Below are 19,060 nucleotides of genomic sequence, written 5' to 3'. Positions count from 1 at the left end.
GCTAGTTCAGCTCAGGTCCCTGCACAGCACAATGACCTGGCCACTCTCTTCTCCTTCCTCCTTCGATTGCTTTCTTCAACAGGAAGAATTTTCACAATTGTATGGATTGAGTAGGTTTCCAAGTGTGTGGATCTAGTTATTCCCATTAGTGAAGCCCATCAGAAGATGATGCTGGGAGTGGGATGGGGTTGGGTGGGAGGGAGGCTCAAGAGGAAGGGGATATATGTATACTTATAGCCGATTCACATTGTTGTATAGCAGAAACCAACACAACATTGTAAAGCCATTATCTTCCAAATTGAAAAACAAAAAATGTGATGCTATTATGAGCCACTTTCCCCTCTTGCAGTGCTCAGTAAGCCTTTGCCTGAATAAGAGAAACATAGGAAGCCTTTTCCAAATGTGCTTCAAGGTTTTTTGTGTTTTTTTTTTAATGGCATATTTCAGAATGTAAAAGGAAAAACAAATTAGCAGTAGTCAGATGACTTGAATTGTAATTCATTTATTTTTCATCTCATCAAATTATTTAATTCTAAATTTGTGATTAATGGCATGAACTTGGGGGCGGGGATGAACCCAGCTGTGTCTCCATCTGAGCTACCAGGGAAGAGTTTTCTCAAATATGAAATGGTAATATTCATACTGAACTACTACAATGTGCTGTGGTTGTATTTGGCTCCCTGGAATGTGAACTTCTTTCTCCTGAGTGAGAAATTCCCACAGTGTGAATCTTAGTGTAAAGAGAGCCACTCAACACCAGGAGGACAAAACGCCAGACGCACAGGTCCCCTGTGCCCTTGGCAGCTAGAATGTGGGCCCGTGACTTAAGCTGGGATGATCCCCTCCTGCCTGGATGTGTGAATTTACAGTGACAGAGAGAGAGAATTCATTTGGTCAGTCACTACCGTGACATCTGGAATCTTAGAGCAGCAGAGGTGGTGTTTACAGAGCTGCTGTTTCACACCCAGTGTTGGAAAGTCCAGTCCCTAAACAGAGTGGCTCAGTGTTAGTTGCTCAGTTGTGTCTGACTCTTTGTGACTCCATGGACTGTAGCCCACCAGGATCCTCTGTCCATGGAATTCTCCAGGCAAGAATCCTGGATTGGGTTGCCATTCCCTTCTCCAGGGGATCTTCCCAACCCAGGGATTGAACCTGGTTCTCCTGCATTGCAGGCAGATTCTTTACCATCTGAGCCATCAGGGAAACCCAAACAATGTGGAGTTTAGCATAAAATATAGAGAGGAAGACAGTGTCTTACTTGACAGGCAATGGGAAGCCTAGAAGAGATTTTAGCAAAATGCTATGATCAAAGAAGAGCTTTCATTTTTTTTCTGGAGCAATGCATAGAATGGCAGATACAACAGCCAGGAAACTGGGATTTGAAGAAAGTTAAAAAAAGAAAAATAAATGATGAACTGAACTAGGATGATGACAGACAAGAGTGGAAAGAGAGGACAGTTGTGAATGGCATTGTGGAGACAGAGTTTCTCCAACTTCACAGCTGTAGAGAATGAGGTGAGTCATGGTCAAGATGACTTGAAGGGTGAAGGTCACTTGGTAGCAGGTTTTAAAATTTGTTTGGTGAGAAAGTTGAAACAGTAGATACAAATGATTCAAAAAATTCAGAGAGAGAGAAATAGGTTGCTGTTACCAAGGGACATTGTTTTTCTATAAAATAGGAAAAATTAAGCAAGATTTTAAACAAAGATGAAGCAATGAGAAAGACTGGAAATCCAAGCAAGAGAGGAAAACTAACAGAACAATTAATAGATATGGTTAGGATTTATTATTTGTTATGATCACAATCAAATGCTTCACTTTCACTAATAGGACTTCCCTGGTGGCTCAGCTGGTAAAGAATCCACCTGCAACGCAGGAGACCTGAGTTTGATCCCTGGGTTGGGAAGATCCCCTGGAGAAGGGAACGGCTATTTCAGTATTCTGGCCTGGAGAATTCCATGAACTGTATAGTCCATGGGGTTGCAAAGAGTCAGACATGACTGAGCAACTTTCACTTTCACACTGACCCAAATATTTTGGGGGGCTTCCCTGATAGCTCAGTTGGTAATGAATCCACCTGCAATGCAGGAGACCCCAGTTCGATTCCTGGGTCAGGATATAAGATACTAAGAAATTAGTTCAGCAAATGAGATAAGGAGAACCAAAGAGAAACTAAGAGTTTGCCATCTTTACTTAGTAAAAATTTGGAATATTATCTCTATTGATCAATCTATATCTACATATTTCTAGATATAGAAAGGTATTTGAAAGCAATGACCATTTTTCATTTCAACTTTGCATATATACATACACATAAATACATACATATTTTATTATCAATATTTCACCTTCTAATCGCATCATGAGGAAAGTCTAGGCAATATTTTCATCTTCCTTCTCTCCTCTCCAATAACATTTTTTTAGAGATGGAGACAGTGACTTGTCCAGAGCTCAAAGCAAGTAAGTGGAAAAGCCAGCTTCAAAAAAACAAGGGTTTCTGACTTCTAGTCCAGTGTTCTTTCTTTTTTCCACAGAGTAGACCCCTATTTGAGCATAGCTTTATGTAGAAGATCGGGTATATATGACACTACATATATCACCTTGTAATAGATTCATCTTGAAAACTTATCTATCCTCCTGATGAATTTTAATTTAGTTTTATATTGCTAGGTTTTAATTTTGATTTTCTCTTTGATTAAAAAATAGTTACTTAATGATGTATGTAAGCTACCCATGTCAATGAATGCAAAAATTGTTTCATATTATCTAAAAAGAAACAATTGATTCATTGGCAAAAGGCATGAGCTTTGACTTCTAATTTTCTGACTAGGTAGTAGTCATATTTTTTTATTAGCGGAGTCAGTCTTTCCAGCAAGAATGATAACTATTGCTTCTGAGTATAGAACATAAGGGAGGAACAGGAAGGTCACCCATAAATTTGGTCTTAAGGCACCAAACACCAAAAATCAAAATATTACCAAAGAGGAATTTGTCCACAAAGACTGAGGGCCTTGGTTTATAGTTGATGAGACTGGTTGCTAAACAAAGGGAACTGCTGCAAGTCACTTAGTGGATGTCAGAGCCAAGGCTGAAAGCCAGCTTTTGGTCAACCAGCACAAGGCTGTTTACCCTTTCAGTACCGCTCTGAAATTAGTTAGGTTTGGATTTATAGTAAGCTGTGGTTCTGAAACTATCAAAGAATAAAATTCTATTGAGAACTATTACAGATGTTTTACCTAAAACTTCAATCACTCTTCTGTAAGTACTTTTAAAGATGCCTATTGGGCAATCTCTTCTAGTAGTCTTTTGAGGCAGTAGTGGAACATAAGAGAAGTGAAATAAACTGAGAAACTACTCTGACACAATCAAAATGTGACCATGTGTATATTTAGCACATCTAACTTAAGAGCCCCAAACCGGCTATCCCATTTCTACCTGAATATCTTGCCTGCATCTTTTATTTTACAACACAACAAGTTCTTGGGTGCTTAACCTTAGGTCAGAGATCCTTTGAGTTTTAACAATCAATAAACTTAGCTTTAAGTTGGTTTGAGGAGACATTTTGGTGTGTGTTCCGTAGAGTAAACAAATTTAAAAATTTATTGTAAAGGATATTTTCCCCAGAATATATACAGCGGGTGTTTAAAAGCTTTAAAAGGCAAGAACTGAAGACTTAAGTTTGGCATTTTTAAAAAACTACATGATTGTCAACTTATTTTATCTCTTGAGATTTGTAAGTGTTGGTCATAAAATATTTCTTTGCCAATTTAAGTATAGAAATATTTTAACACTGAGGTATTTATCCTAATGAGGGATCATTACCATAAATAATCTTTGCTTTCAGATGAGAATTTAATATTTCACTATTTTATCAATGATCATCAATGCAAAATACGTTTAAGTAGATAAACGTATGTGTTACTTTCTATGTAACTTTTAAAAACCAAGTATCTAAGATATTTACCAAAAATAATTTCTAAGAATCACTTCTTCACCTCAATCAAGGTAAGCTAAATTAAAAAGTCAAAAAAATTATAATTTACTGATTTCCTTAGGCTACTTGAAAATAAATGTGGACCTCTATTCTTCTTATCATGAAACAAAATATTGAACTCTGCCCTTCAGGCATTCTGCCATACCTCAAATGCTGATCTTATCATTGCTTGCAAGTCAAACAGAGTTGGACTTTAAAAGGAAGAAAGGAAAGCCCTCCAGCCATTGGGAAGCACCAGGGGTCAGGCTGGTGGTCTCACTGGTCAGAACGAACCCACAGTCACGACCTGACATTTTTCAATCAAGATCGATAAACAGGATTTGAAATACAACACATAAAGAACCATATTCTGAAAATGATGTCCCTTTTCATTTGGCATCTTCCAGTTCATTTTATTTGTGAATAGGACATCATAGAATTTTTCTTTTGAATTCTGTACATAATAATAAACAAGCATACTAAATTATAAAATAACAATACCAAAACAGATCAGAAATTGATGAAGAGTTGGATGGGGATTTTCTCATATGTATAAAAGACTGGTCATATCCCTTCTGTGTTCCTGGATGTTCATTTTGTACTAAACTGTAAAATGCATGTATGAATTGTACACAGGAGTTCAAAGTTCTCTAAAAGTACAATATATATATAGAATAGGCTGAAATACATTCAGTTAACTAAATGCTATTTGTTTGGATAAGCGGCTCACGTAAACTTTCTCCCTCTCCACTCCCAGGTGCAGAGGCTGCCCAGTGGGCTTCCTGGAGCTGACTCTGACATCACTCAACAATACTTATGTAGAGGGGGTGCTGTGGCCTGGAAAATAACTCTCAATGCTTCAGGTAGGGATCAAAACCCTAAACGGGAGGCGCTCCGGATAAAAGCACCAAACGGTTAAAGGGATAAATGCTTCTCATTGAAATGTGTCCCCATATGCATCTTAAAGGCTTCCCTGGTGGCTCAGTGGTAAAGAATTCATCTACCAAACAGGAGACGCTGGTTTGATCTCTGGGTTAGAAAGATCCCCTGGAAAAGGAAATGACAACCCACTCCAGTATTCTTGCCTGGAAAATTCCATGGGCAGAGGAGCCTGGCGGGGCTACAGTCCATGGGGTCGAAAAGAGTCGGACACGACTTAGCGACTAAACAACAACAATGTATCTTACATCTTCAATTTGGACCGAAATGTAAAAAGGACTTAACACTGTCTTACACTCCCTGCCCACCCTCGCCCACCCCCAAATCTAAAATACCCTTAAGCAGGAAAAGGGCAGAATGACCAGTATTTCAATTTTATATTCCAACTAATTATCTGATTTGTATTATTGGAGAGAAAAGAATGTGACCTAAAATAAAACATTTTGCTCAGAAAAAGCAAGACTGCTTAAAGAGCAAGTGTGAAAACGGTAGCTTCTTAATAGTGAGGGTTCAAGGGGGAGGGAAGCAATTAGAAAACCTTTCCGGAGGGGAATCTCCGCGTTTCTGAAACCTGACAAACACAAGGGGGCAGGCAGAGCTCGAGTCAGGCTTCAAAACCCTCTGCCTGAAGGGAGCTAACCTATTTTAGCTCACCCTCCGGATATTTATCAGTTCTCTTGGCATGCCGAGAACTGTGATGCTGACAGGCGGGTTTAGTTCGTACTTGGTCTAATTACTGCGAAGAGAACAGCAACATCTTTAATGACAGCTGCCCCAACAGCGGGTTTTGGAAGAGCCTGGGGCTACACCCCAGAACTTACCCTTTGGGGCGACCCTCGCGATTTCGAGCTGACTGACTTGCGTTTCTCACCCATTCCAAAAGCCTCTTTCTCCTTTCGCTATGAAATCTGGTTGCAAAGCGGGGGTTGAAATCTCACCAATCCCGAGAACTGTACCCGTCATAATTTACAAGGAGACAGCAGGGGGCGAGGGGAGGCTCCGTCTCCTCTAGTTTGGCTTTTAATTCCAGCTCTCCTTCTTATGCAAATTTGCGCCCGAGTTTCTCCCTTTACTGGGTTTTGATTCAAACTCCACCCACGTTGCTTCTAACTTGCCTCATGGGTTTGCAAGTTTCAGCGAGAAATAAACATTCCCTGAACCGGTTCCCATTGGATATGAGGAGTGGGAGGTAAATTGGGGGTTCTCGTGGATCACAGGAGGCTGAAGTCCCAACCCTAGCAGCCCAGAAAGAAGGGAGCCCGCTCACTTCCAGGACAACCTGTTGCGCCTTCTATCTCCTCCCCTGAGGGCGGTTTCCCCGCCTCGGCCCCCAGGACCTGATTGGCAGCAGTCGCTACCCAACCCTGGTTTCGGGGCCTCCTCCCCGGACTCACGATTGGCCTCCTGGGAGGACTGGAGTAAGGGGGTGCGAGGGGTGGGATTTCCCTCAAAGCTCAGGGTCCCGGGACCTGGAAAGGAGGGGTGGAGGAGACTCAGTTCTCCGCGCGTCTGAGCCGCGAGCCGTGGAGCTGGGCTGGCCGGGATGGTGTAGCCTCCCCGCGCAGCTCCAGCCTGGACCGCGCCGGGCCACTTTCCCATCCTTCTGGTCCAGCCTCGGCTACAGCGAGACCTCGCGGGCGCCGTGCGGAGTTCCTGGCACTTTCCGGAGGACGCTCTCACCTCCTGCCCGGGACTGGGACTGACTGCTCTCTCCAGGGGACCGGTCTGAGCCGTCACAACCGGACCATGCGAGCCACCGGGACCCCCGTGGTCACCGCGCGCACGCCCCCCGCAGGAAACCCCACCAAGTCTCCACCGACGCCTCCGCCGCCCCCGGGGCTGGTGCTGCTGCTTCTCCTGTCACTGGTAAGCCGCGTCCGGACACAGCCACTTGACCCCGGCCGGGCCTTGCTGTCCCCGGATCTCGCGGGGGTTGCAGGGGTCCCCGCCGAAGAAGCCATAGTGCTGGCGAACCGCGGGCTCCGGGTGCCCTTCGGCCGTGAGGTCTGGCTGGATCCGTTGCAGGACCTAGTGCTGCAGGTGCAACCGGGGGATCGGTGCGCGGTGACCGTGCTAGACAACGACGCGCTGGCCCAGCGGCCCGGCCGCCTGAGTCCCAAGCGCTTCCCCTGCGACTTCGGCGCGGGAGAGGTGCGCTACTCGCACTTGGGCGCGCGTAGCCCGTCGCGGGATCGAGTCCGGCTGCAGCTGCGCTACGACGCGCCGGGAGGGGCAGCCGTGCTCCCCTTGGTGCTGGAGGTGGAGGTGGTCTTCACCCAGCTGGAGGTTGTGACGCGGAACCTGCCCCTGGTCGTGGAGGAGCTGCTGGGGACCAGCAATGCCCTAGACACGCGGAGCCTGGAATTCGCCTACCAGCCCGAGACCGAGGAGTGTCGCGTGGGCATCCTGTCTGGTTTGGGTGCGCTGCCTCGCTACGGGGAACTCCTTCACTACCCGCAGGTCCCGGCCCCGGCCAGCGAGGGGGACATCCAGGAGCCCCTCCTAATGGACTGCAAAGCATTTCAGGAACTGGGCGTGCGCTACCGCCACACCGCCCCCAGTCGTTCTCCGAACAGGGACTGGGTGCCCATGGTAGTGGAGCTGCGATCGCGAGGGTCTCCCGTGGGCAGCCCCGCTTTGAAGCGCGAGCACTTCCAAGTGCTGGTGAGAATCCGAGGAGGGGCTGAGAACACCGCCCCCAAGCCCAGCTTTGTGGCCATGATGATGATGGAGGTGGACCAGTTTGTCCTGACCGCCCTGACCCCAGACATGCTGGCAGCCGAGGATGCGGAATGTGCCCCGGACTTGCTGATCTTCAATCTCACCTCTCCATTCCAGCCTGGCCAGGGCTTCCTGGTGAGCACTGACGACCGCAGTCTGCCCGTCTCCTCCTTCACTCAGAGGGATTTGCACCTCCTGAAGATTGCCTATCAGCCCCCCTCTGAAGACTCTGACCAGGAGCGTCTCTTTGAACTCGAGCTGGAAGTAGTGGACCCAGAAGGCGCTGCCTCCGATCCCTTTTCCTTCATGGTGGTGGTGAAACCCATGAACACACTGGCTCCAGTAGTCACCCGGAACACTGGTCTCATTCTCTACGAGGGCCAATCTCGGCCCCTCACTGGCCCTGCAGGCAGTGGACCACAAAACTTGGTCATCAGTGATGAAGATGACTTAGAGGCCGTACAGCTGGAGGTGGTGGCCGGGCTCCGGCATGGTCACCTTGTCCTTCTGGGTGCCTCCAATGGTAACTCTGCCCCTAAGACCTTTACTGTAGCTGAGCTAGCAGCCGGCCGAGTGGTCTACCATCACGATGACAAAGACGGCTCACTAAGTGACAACCTCGTACTCCGGATGGTGGATGGAGGACGCAGACACCAGGTGCAGTTTCTGTTCCCCATCACCTTAGTGCCTGTGGATGACCAGCCGCCAGTCCTCAATGCCAACACGGGGCTGATGCTGGCAGAGGGCGAAACTGTGCCCATCTTGCCCCAAGCCCTGAGTGCAACTGACATGGACTCAGAGGACTCTTTGCTGCTTTTTGTGCTCGAGCCACCCTCCTCCACTGCAGGGCATGTGCTTCTCCGCCAGGCCCATCCTCCCCAGGGGGAGGAGATGCCTCTCGGGAGCCCTTGGAGAAAACAGGGAACATTCTATGAGAAAACAGTGACAGAGTGGCGGCAGCGAGACATAACAGAGGGGAGACTCTTCTACAGGCACTCTGGGCCCCACAGTCCGGGGCCAGTGATTGACCAGTTCACATTTCGTGTCCAGGATAACCATGACCCGCCTAATAAGTCTGGGCTACAGAGGTTCGTGATACGCATTCATCCCGTGGACCGCCTCCCTCCCGAGCTGGGCAGCGGCTGTCCCCTACGGATGGTGGTACAGGAATCCCAGCTCACACCACTGAGGAAGAAGTGGCTACGCTACACGGACCTGGACACAGATGACCGAGAACTCCGTTACACAGTGACCCAGCCCCCGATGGACACAGATGAAAACCACTCACCAGCCCCATTGGGCACCTTGGTCCTGACCGATGATCCTTCAGTGGTGGTGGTCCATTTTACACAAGCGCAGGTCAACCACCATAAAATTGCTTACAGACCTCCAGACCAGGAGCTGGGAGTGGCTGCCCGAGTGGCCCAGTTTCAATTCCAGGTGGAGGACCGAGCTGGGAATGTGGCTCCAGGCACCTTCACCTTTTACTTGCAGCCAGTGGACAACCAGCCACCTGAAATCCTCAACACTGGCTTCACCGTTCAGGAGAAGGGCCACCACATCCTGAGTGAGACTGAGTTGGGTGTGAATGATGTGGACACTGATGTGGCCCACATCACCTTCACTCTCATACAGGTGCCCAAACATGGCCACATGAAGCTGTCTGGACAGGTACTGCATGTCGGTGGGATTTTCCACTTGGAGGACATAAAACAGGGTCGGATTTCCTACGCCCATAATGGGGCTGAGTCTTTGACTGATAGCTGCTCCCTGGAGGTCAGCGACAGACACCACGTGGTGCCCATCACTCTCAGAGTGAATGTCCGGCCAATGGATGGTGAGGTGCCCATGCTGAGCCTTCCTGCAGGCACTCTGGGGTCCTATCTAGACGTTTTAGAAAACGGGGCTACTGAAATCACTGCCAGTGTTATCAGGGGGACCAATGGGGACGCTGATGATTTGATGTTGACTTTCCTCTTGGAAGATCCACCCCTATATGGAGAAATTCTGGTCAATGGAGTTCCAGCAGAGCAATTTACCCAAAGAGACATCTTGGAGGGCTCTGTCGTCTATGCTCACACAAGTGGGGAGATAGGTCTCTTGCCCAAAGAAGACTCTTTCAACCTGAGTCTGTCGGATATGTCTCAAGAATGGAGAATAGGTGGTAACACTATCCAAGGAGTTACCGTGTGGGTGACCATCCTCCCTGTTGACAGCCAGGCCCCAGAAATTTCTGTAGGTGAACAGTTTATCGTGCTGGAAGGTGATAAAAGCATTATAACCTCAATGCACATAAGCGCTGAAGACATTGATTCTCTCAATGATGACATCTTGTGCACCATCGTCATTCAGCCTACCTCTGGTTATGTGGAGAACATCTCTCCAGCCCCCGGCTCTGAAAAATCAAGAGCAGGAATTGCTATAAGTGCTTTCACTCTGAAAGATCTCAGGCAAGGTCATATAAACTACATCCAGAGTGTCCACAAAGGAGTAGAACCAGTGGAAGATAGATTTGTATTTCGCTGTTCTGATGGCATTAACTTTTCAGAGAGACATTTTTTCCCCATTGTAATCATTCCCACCAATGATGAACAGCCAGAAATATTCATCAGGGAATTTATGGTGATGGAAGGCATGAGTCTGGTGGTTGATACACCCATCCTCAATGCCGCTGATGCTGATGTTCCCCCAGATGACTTAACTTTCACTATTACCAAGTTTCCCACCCACGGTCACATCATGAACCAGCTGATAAATGGCACGGTTTTGGTGGAAAGCTTCACCTTGGACCAGATAATAGAGAGTTCCAGCATCATTTATGAGCATGATGACTCTGAGACTCAGGAAGACAGTTTTGTGATTAAACTCACAGACGGTAAGCACTCTGTGGAAAAGACGGTCCTCATTATGGTTATTCCTGTTGATGATGAGACCCCCAGGATGGCCATCAATAATGGACTGGAAATAGAAATTGGGGAAACCAAAATTATCAACAACAGAATATTAATGGCAACTGATTTAGATTCTGAAGACAAATCCTTGGTTTACATTATTCGTTATGGGCCAGGACATGGCTTATTACAGAGACAAAAATCTACAGGTGTCTTTGAAAATATTACATTGGGCATGAATTTTACCCAGGATGAAGTGGACAGAAATTTGATTCAGTATGTCCATTTTGGGCAAGAGGGCATTCGCGATCTAATTAAATTTGACGTGACTGATGGAATCAATGCCCTCATAGATCGCTACTTTTATGTGTCTATTGGAAGCCTTGACATTGTCTTCCCTGATGTGATAAGTAAGGGAGTGTCCTTGAAAGAAGGTGGTAAGGTCACCCTCACAACAGACCTACTGAGCACTAGTGACTTGAACAGTCCTGATGAAAACTTAGTTTTTACCATCACCAGAGCTCCCATGAGAGGCCACTTAGAAAGCACAGACCAACCTCGAGTGTCCATCACATCTTTCACTCAGCTCCAACTGGCTGGCAACAAAATCTACTATATCCACACAGCTGATGATGAGGTAAAGGTGGACAGTTTTGAGTTTCAAGTCACTGATGGACGTAACCCTGTCTTCCGGACATTCCGTATCTCCATCAGCGATGTGGACAACAAAAAGCCAGTGGTCACCATCCATAACCTGGTTGTCAGTGAAGGTGAAAGGAAGCTGATTACTCCCTTTGAACTCACCGTGGAAGACAGGGATACTCCAGACAAACTCTTGAAATTCACTGTCACCCAGGTGCCTGTTCATGGTCAACTCCTATTCAACAATAGCAGACCCACCATGATTTTTACCAAGCAGGACTTGAATGAAAACTTAATCAGCTACAGACATGATGGTACCGAGTCACGTGAAGACAGCTTCTCCTTCACAGTGACTGATGGTTCCCATACAGAGTTCTATGTTTTTCCTGATACAGTATTTGAAACAAGAAGACCCCAAGTAATGAAGATCCGGATCTTAGCTGTTGACAACAGAATCCCCCAAATTGCAGTGAACAAAGGGGCCTCTACACTTCGCACTTTGGCCACAGGCCACTTGGGGTTCATGATCACAAGTAAAGTATTGAAAGCAGAGGACAGAGACAGCTTACATGTTTCTCTCCAGTTTATTGTGACGGAGGCCCCTCGACATGGATATCTCCTCAACCTGGGCCAAGGCAACCACAGTGTGACTCAGTTTACACAAGGTATGGTTCACTTTTCTTTCTTTATAATCAAAGGGCACTCCAAGTCTTACTTCTTGAGATATGGCTGTCATTGATAACTTTGTAAGTAGAGCATCAAATTAGAGGCCAGGGAGGACTTCCTTGGTGGTCCAGTGGTTAAGACCTCATGCTTCCAATGCAGGGGGGGGTGTGGGTTTGATCCCTGGTCCAGGAACGAAGATCCCATGTGCCACATAGCGCTGCCAAAAAATAATTAAATTAAAAAATGGAGTCCAAGGAAAGAGAAGGAAAGGGAAATAAAAGAAAGGCGAAAATACAGGGACTCTGTTTCCTGAGAGAACAGCTCCCTTCTTGCCACATGTCCCACTGTAGTGACCTTCATTAGTAGGAGTATTGTATTTTGAAAATATAAGCTAAGATGCCAAAGAAAGAGCTGAACTTTGGTGAATTAAATTTGAAGCAGGCTTTTCAACTCTGTTCCATTAGCCCCACTTTTCCTCTGAGCAACCTGTTTTGTATGCTGAAGACAGTTCATGAAGCATGTTAGCATCTTAGAGAAGGACGTGCTTTCTAAATTTTCTGAATCCACATTATTATTATTACCAGCCACCATTCAAATAGGGGCCTCCCAGGTGGCGCAGTGATAAAGAATCCACCTGCCAATGCAGGAGACACAAGAGACACAGATTCCATCCCTGGGTCAAGAAGATCCCTTGCAGTGGGAAATGGTAACCTACTTCAGTACTCTTGCCTGGGAAATTCCACGGATAGAGGAGCCTGGCAAGCTATAGTCTGTGGAATTGCAGAGTCGGACATGACTGAGCACATCAGTGTGTAACCATTCAAATAGAGCCTTCCAATTTGTATTAATTTGATTGTTTTTTAGAGGGTTGTTCTAAGACTATTATTGTTGTTAGCAACTTTGTAATGAAAATAGAAAGATGTATTTATAGTTACTTTGTAGATTTTAGAATTTTTTTATAAGATTTTATGAGACTAACACCTGTCCAAAGATATAACAGGTAAACACTTATCTAGATTTAAAATGATTATATACGTACAAGGCATGTTACCTGAACCACACAAGAAAAGAAAGTATATTTAATAATGTGTAAGAAGACCAGGTGGCACTAGTGGTAAAGAACCTGCCTGCTAATGCAGGAGACGTAAGAGACATGGGTTTGATCCCTAGGTTGGGAAGTCCCCTGGAGGAGGGCTGACAACCCACTCCAGTATTCTTGCCTGGAGAACCTAATGGACAGAGGAGCCTGGGGTCGCAAAGAGTCAGAGAGGACTGAAGTGACTTAGCACAAGCAAGAAGACAGGAAGTCCATCACTAAAATATGTATCCAGTTCGTTGTTAAGAGCCTAAAGATATTTTAACAAAGCTAGTAGAAGGAGGAAATGATTTTCTCATTTCAGACCTCCTCTCTGCCCTGTGTCAAACACAGTAACAAACAGCATTGCCTCAAGCATCTGCATTCTCGGAGACGAATGCATTTTCGTAACCTCAATTTTCTTTGTGTGTCCACAGAGTCTGAGACAGGAAGGGCAGGTGACCTGTGCAGAATTACTCAGTGACTAAAGGGAGAAGCCCATTCAAGCTGCTGGCTTGGGAGTTAGACCTCTGTTTTCTAGAATGTGCAACTTTCATTACAAAGAGCTTTGGGTTGCTTTCATGAAAATCTCACCCTTGTCAGAATGGAAACCAGATCTCTCCTGTGTGAGCTCTGTGGGTTCGAGATGGAGTTAAACCCCTGGGCTTCCCAAGGGGGAGTGTTATTTTCCTGTAACAGTGTTGGACTCTTAGATAACAAATGCTTTAATAAACATGGATGTCGCAGAGTGTAGTGTTAAAGTAAACTGCTTCTCTGTTTTAGATGCTGGCAAATAGCCCTACCCTTCAACCTCCTGATTGTTGGCTGAAAGCCTGAATGTATCTTAGGGCCTGCAGGAACAGGAAAACCTCTGGGTGCCAAGTGTCATGCCAGACCAACAGGAAACTTGTGTGTGAAGGCTTTCTGAGGATAGAGATGCATGCACTCTTAGACTGGTTTCTTTTCTTGGAAAGGAAAGAGGATGAAAGGAATATTGAAAGGATATTCTTTAGAGGATCGAAAATGTTACTTCAAACCAATCTTCTGATCAGAAAAAGGAATCTGATTTTAGTGATTTAAAAAAAAAAGAATTTCTGAATGAAAATAGAGCAAGGATATTTCATTTAAACTCCATGGACCAAGTCCAACAGCTCAAAATATTGGAATATTATTTCCTAAATACTGAGCCATTAAATCATGCTATTTCATTACAGACTGTTGCCCTGCCACTGACTTGAAATCACCGTGATTGCTTTTTATAGTTATGTATAAATATAGAGTAGCTGTGAGTTTATTATAAAAAGTGAATATAAATTTTTAAGATTACATTTTAAGAGAAATCGTCACATTCCAATGAGAATACAAATATTGAATATAGGAAAATTGCTTTTATTTAATCACACAGGACTCATTTCAACAAGTTGAGGCTGGTGTTTGATTCTGAGGAGTTCCTGTGGAAATTAGATAAGTGAGTAAAAACGGAGAAAGCTCCGTTACAGCGGTTACCACGGCTGCTCTTGCAGTAGAGGAAGTAATGTTGTTGTTGTTCAGTCACTCAGTCTTGTCCGACTCTTTGCAACCCCGTGGACTACAGCACACCAGGCTCCTCTGTCTTCCACTATCTCCCGGAGTTTGCTCAAATTCATGTCCATTGAGTCGGTGATGCTATCTAACCATCTCATCCTCTGCCAGAGGAAGTGAAAGCGGTGTCTAAAGTGACAACTCTGCTGTCTTTTTCTTTGTTTTTGTTTTATCATGAAAGGACAAGCTGAACGACATTTTGATGGATTTTCAATACACTGAATTCAGTCAGCTTAGCTTGGGAAGGTTATAGCCAAATAGATTGACTAAATGGTCCCTAAGAGAAAAAAACAAACACACATGATTTCTAAAACTTATTAACTTTCACTATTAGGAAAAGTAACCGAGGTAGAATCAGACAAATTAGGAAAATTTTTTAGTTCTTTTCAAACTTCATGCCTTCTAAAGGTAAGCTTCTTTGCTCTGTTCACCCCAGGTCTCAAGGACCAGGATTTTTTTTCTCTATGACAAATACATAATAATATCTTGTGGGAGATAATTTATCACTTACAGAAATTTCTGCAAAGGTAAGCAGGGTGTGGTTACCAGGAATGTCAGTGAATTTAGAATTTTTTTAAAAACCCATGAAATAACTGTGTAGATAAACTGAAATAAATCTGATGCAAGTTAAGAGCGAGAAGAAAATCTAGTTAATTATCCTAGTTCAGTTCAGTTGCTCAGTCATGTCCGACTCTTTGAGACCCCATGAATCGCAGCACGCCAGGCCTCCCTGTCCATCACCAACTCCCGGAGTTTACCCAAACTCATGTCCATCAAGTCGGTGATGCCATCCAGCCATCTCATCCTCTGTCATCCCCTTCTCCTCCTGCCCCCACTCCTTCCCAGCATCAGGGTCTTTTCAAATGAGTCAACTCTTCATGTGAGGTGGCCAAAGTTTTGGGGTTTCAGCTTCAACATCAGTCCTTCCAATGAACACCCAGGACTGATCTCCTTTAGGATGGACTGGTTGGATCTCCTTGCTGTCCCAGGGACTCTCGAGAGTCTTCTCCAACACCACAGTTCAAAAGCATCAATTCTTCGGCGCTCAGCTTTCTTCACAGTCCAACTCTCACATCCATACATGACTACTGGAAAAACCATAGACTTGACTAGACGGACCTTTGTTGGCAAAGTAATGTCTCTGCTTTTTAATATGTTATCTAGATTTGTCATAACTTTCCTTCCAAGGAGTAAGCATCTTTTAATTTCATGGCTGCAATCACCATCTGCAGTGATTTTGGAGCCCCCAAAAATAAAGGCAGCCACCATTTCCACTGTTTCCCCATCTATTTCCCATGAAGTGATGGGACCGGATGCCATGATCTTAGTTTTCTGAACGTTGAGCTTTAAGCCAACTTTTTCACTCTCCTCTCTCACTTTCATCAAGAGGCTTTTTAGTTCCTCTTTACTTTCTGCCATAAGGGTTGTGTCATCTGCATATCTGAGGTTATTGATATTTCTCCCAGCAATCTTGATTCTGGCTTGTACTTCTTCCAGCCCAGCGTTTCTCATGATGTACTCTGCATAGTTGTTAAATAAGCAGGGTGACAATATACAGCCTTGATGTACTCCTTTTCCTATTTGGAACCAGTCTGTTGTTCCATGTCCAGTTCTAACTGTTGCTTCCTGACCTGCATACAGGTTTCTCAAGAGGCAGGTCAGGTGGTCTGGTATTCCCATCTCTTTCAGAATTTTCCACAGTTTGTTGTGATCCACACAGTCAAAGGCTTTGGCATAGTCAATAAAGCAGAAATAGATGTTTTTCTGGAACTCTCTTGCTTTTTTGATGATCCAGCAGATGTTGGCAATTTGATCTCTGGTTCCTCTGCCTTTTCTAAAACCAGCTTGAACATCTGGAAATTCACGATTCATGTATTGCTGAAGCCTGGCTTGGAGAATTTTGAGCATTACTTTACTAGCGTGTGAGATGAGTGCAATTGTGCAGTAGTTTGAGCATTCTTTGGCATTGCCTTTCTTTGGGATTGGAATGAAAACTGACCTTTTCCAGTCCTGTGGCCACTGCTGAGTTTTCCAAATTTGCTGACATATTGAGTGCAGCACTTTCACAGCATCATCTTTCAGGGTTTAAAATAGCTCAACTGGAATTCCATCACCTCCACTAGCTTTGTTCGTAGTGATGCTTTCTAAGGCCCACTTGACTTCGCATTCCAGGATGTCTGGCTCTAGGTGAGTGATCACACCATCGTGATTATCTGGGTCATGAAGATCTTTTTTGTGCAGTTCTTCTGTGTATTCTTGCCACTTCTTCTTAATATCTTCTGCTTTTGTTAGGTCTATACCATCTCTGTCCTTTATCGAGCCCATCTTTGCATGAAATGTTCCTTTGGTATCTCTAATTTTCTTGAAGAGATCTCTATTCTTTCCCATTCTGTTGTTTTCTTCTATTTCTTTGCATTGATTGCTTAGGAAGGCTTTCTTATCTCTCCTTGCTATTCTTTGGAACTCTGCATTCAAATGGGAATATCTTTCCTTTTCTCCATTGCTTTTGCTTCTCTTCTTTCACAGCTATTTGTAAGGCCTCCTCAGACAGCCATTTTGCTTTTTTGCATTTCTTTTCCATGGAGATGGTCTTGATCCCTGTCTCCCGTACAATGTCATGAACCTTCGTCCATAGTTCATCAGGCACTCTGTCTATCAGATCTAGTCTTTTACATCTATTTCTCACTTCCACTGTATAATCATAAGGGATTTGATTTAGGTCATACCTGAATGGTCTAGTAGTATCCCCTAGTTTCTTCAATTTCAGTATGAATTTGGCAATAAGGAGTTCATGATCTGAGCCACAGTCAGCTCCTAGCCTTGTTTTTGCTGACTGTATAGAGCTTCTCCATCTTTGGCTGCAAAGAATATAATCAGTCTGATTCCGGTGTTGACCATCTGGTGATGTCCATGTATAGAGTCTTCTCTTGTGTTGTTGGAAGAGGGTTTTTGCTATGACCAGTGCGTTCTCTTGGCAAAACTCTATTAGCCTTTGCCCTGCTTCATTCTGTACTCCAAGGCCAAATTTGCCTGTTACTCCAGGTGTTTCTTGACTTCCTACTTTTGCATTCCAGTCTCCTGTAATGAAAAGGACATCTTTTTTGGGTGTTAGTTCTAAAAGGTCTTGTAGGTCTTCATGCTGCTGCTGCTGCTAAGTAGTGTCAGTCGTGTCCGACTCTGTGCGACCCCATAGACGGCAGCCCACCCGGTTCCTCCATCACTGGGGTTCTCCAGGCAAGAACACTGGAGTGGGTTGCCATTTCCTTCTCCAATACATGAAAGTGAAAAGTGAAAGTGAAATCGCTCAGTCGTGTCCAACTCTTAGCGACCCCATGGACTGCAGCCTACCAGGCTCCTCTGTCCATGGGATTTTCCAGGCAAGAGTACTAAAGTGCCTCACCAGTGCCTTCTCTGCATAGGTCTTCATAGAACCATTCAACTTCAGCTTCTTCAGCGTTACTGGTTGGGGCATAGACTTGCATTGCCGTAATATTGAATGGTTTGCCTTGGAAACGAACAGAGATCATTCTGTCATTTTTGAGATTGCATCCGAGTACTGCATTTCGGACTCTTTTGTTGACCATGATGGCTACTCCATTTCTTCTAAGGGATTCCTGCCCACAGTAGTAGATATAACGGTCATCTGAGTTAAATTCACCCATTCCAGTCCATCTTAGTTCGCTGATTCCTAGAATGTCGACATTCACTCTTGCCACCTCCTGTTTGACCACTTCCAATTTGCCTTGATTCATGGACCTAACCTTCCAGGTTCCTATGCAATATTGCTCTTTACAACATCAGACCTTGCTTCTATCACCAGTCATATCCACAACTGGGTATTGTTTTTTCTTTGGCTCCATCCCATCATTCTTTCTGGAGTTATTTCTGCACTGATCTCCAGTAGCATATTGGGCACCTACTGACCTGGGGAGTTCCTCTTTCAGTATCTTATCATTTTGCCTTTTCATACTGCTCATGGGGTTCTCAAGGCAAGAATACTGAAGTGGTTTACCATTCCCTTCTCCAGGGTCTCTTCCCCACCTAGGAATTGAACCTAGGTCTCCTGCATTGCAGGCTCATTCTTTACCAACTGAGCCACCAGAAAAGCCCTATATATAACATAAATAAATATATATATACATATATAAAATGTATATATTTATATATAGAGGTACCTATAGAATAACTGTTATAATCAAAGTCTTTACTTAGTTTAGATTTTGAACCGTGCATTATTAAGAAAATTATTTAAAGAGTTTTTGTTTGCTTCATCTAATCAATAGTTTAGGTCTAACTTCGAGGGAAAATTTAACCCTTGAGTATCTTATAACTGAATTCATGTTCTCATTACTTTAGAAAAGAAAACTTCTGAAAAATCAGCCTTGAAGTGGTAATTTGTTTTAATGAAACTATCTCCCAAGTACTATAGTTTTTGCTTAGAAAACATTGATACAAGGACTGGGTGTTTTTTTCTTTTTCTTATAGTACAGCCTTTAGATTTTCTTATAGAATTAAAGATGGAATGGGAACACTGGACCAAGGTCTTTCCACATGACCAGAGGATGCTGTCTT

At 44.5% G+C, this 19,060-nt stretch overlaps 1 protein-coding gene across 1 annotated transcript in view; it reads left to right on the top strand.

Annotated features, from left to right (window-relative positions):
- Positions 1-6,158: 6,158 nt before the first annotated feature.
- FREM2 (FRAS1 related extracellular matrix 2) overlaps positions 6,159-19,060 on the top strand; it is a 159,164-nt gene continuing 146,262 nt past the window's right edge. Inside the window, exon 1 of the mRNA XM_081547767.1 lies at positions 6,159-11,831. Within this exon, the coding sequence (XP_081403893.1) occupies positions 6,659-11,831 (5,173 nt within the window). The 5' untranslated portion in view covers positions 6,159-6,658. The remainder of the gene's footprint in view (positions 11,832-19,060) is intronic.

This window comes from Giraffa tippelskirchi, chromosome 12, assembly GCF_054371585.1.
Source record: "Giraffa tippelskirchi isolate mGirTip1 chromosome 12, T2T-mGirTip1v1.2.pri, whole genome shotgun sequence".
NCBI classification, from domain to species: Eukaryota; Metazoa; Chordata; class Mammalia; order Artiodactyla; family Giraffidae; genus Giraffa; species Giraffa tippelskirchi.
The sequence above is the reverse complement of the archived record's forward strand: the minus strand, read 5'-3'. Positions and strand labels throughout refer to the sequence as shown.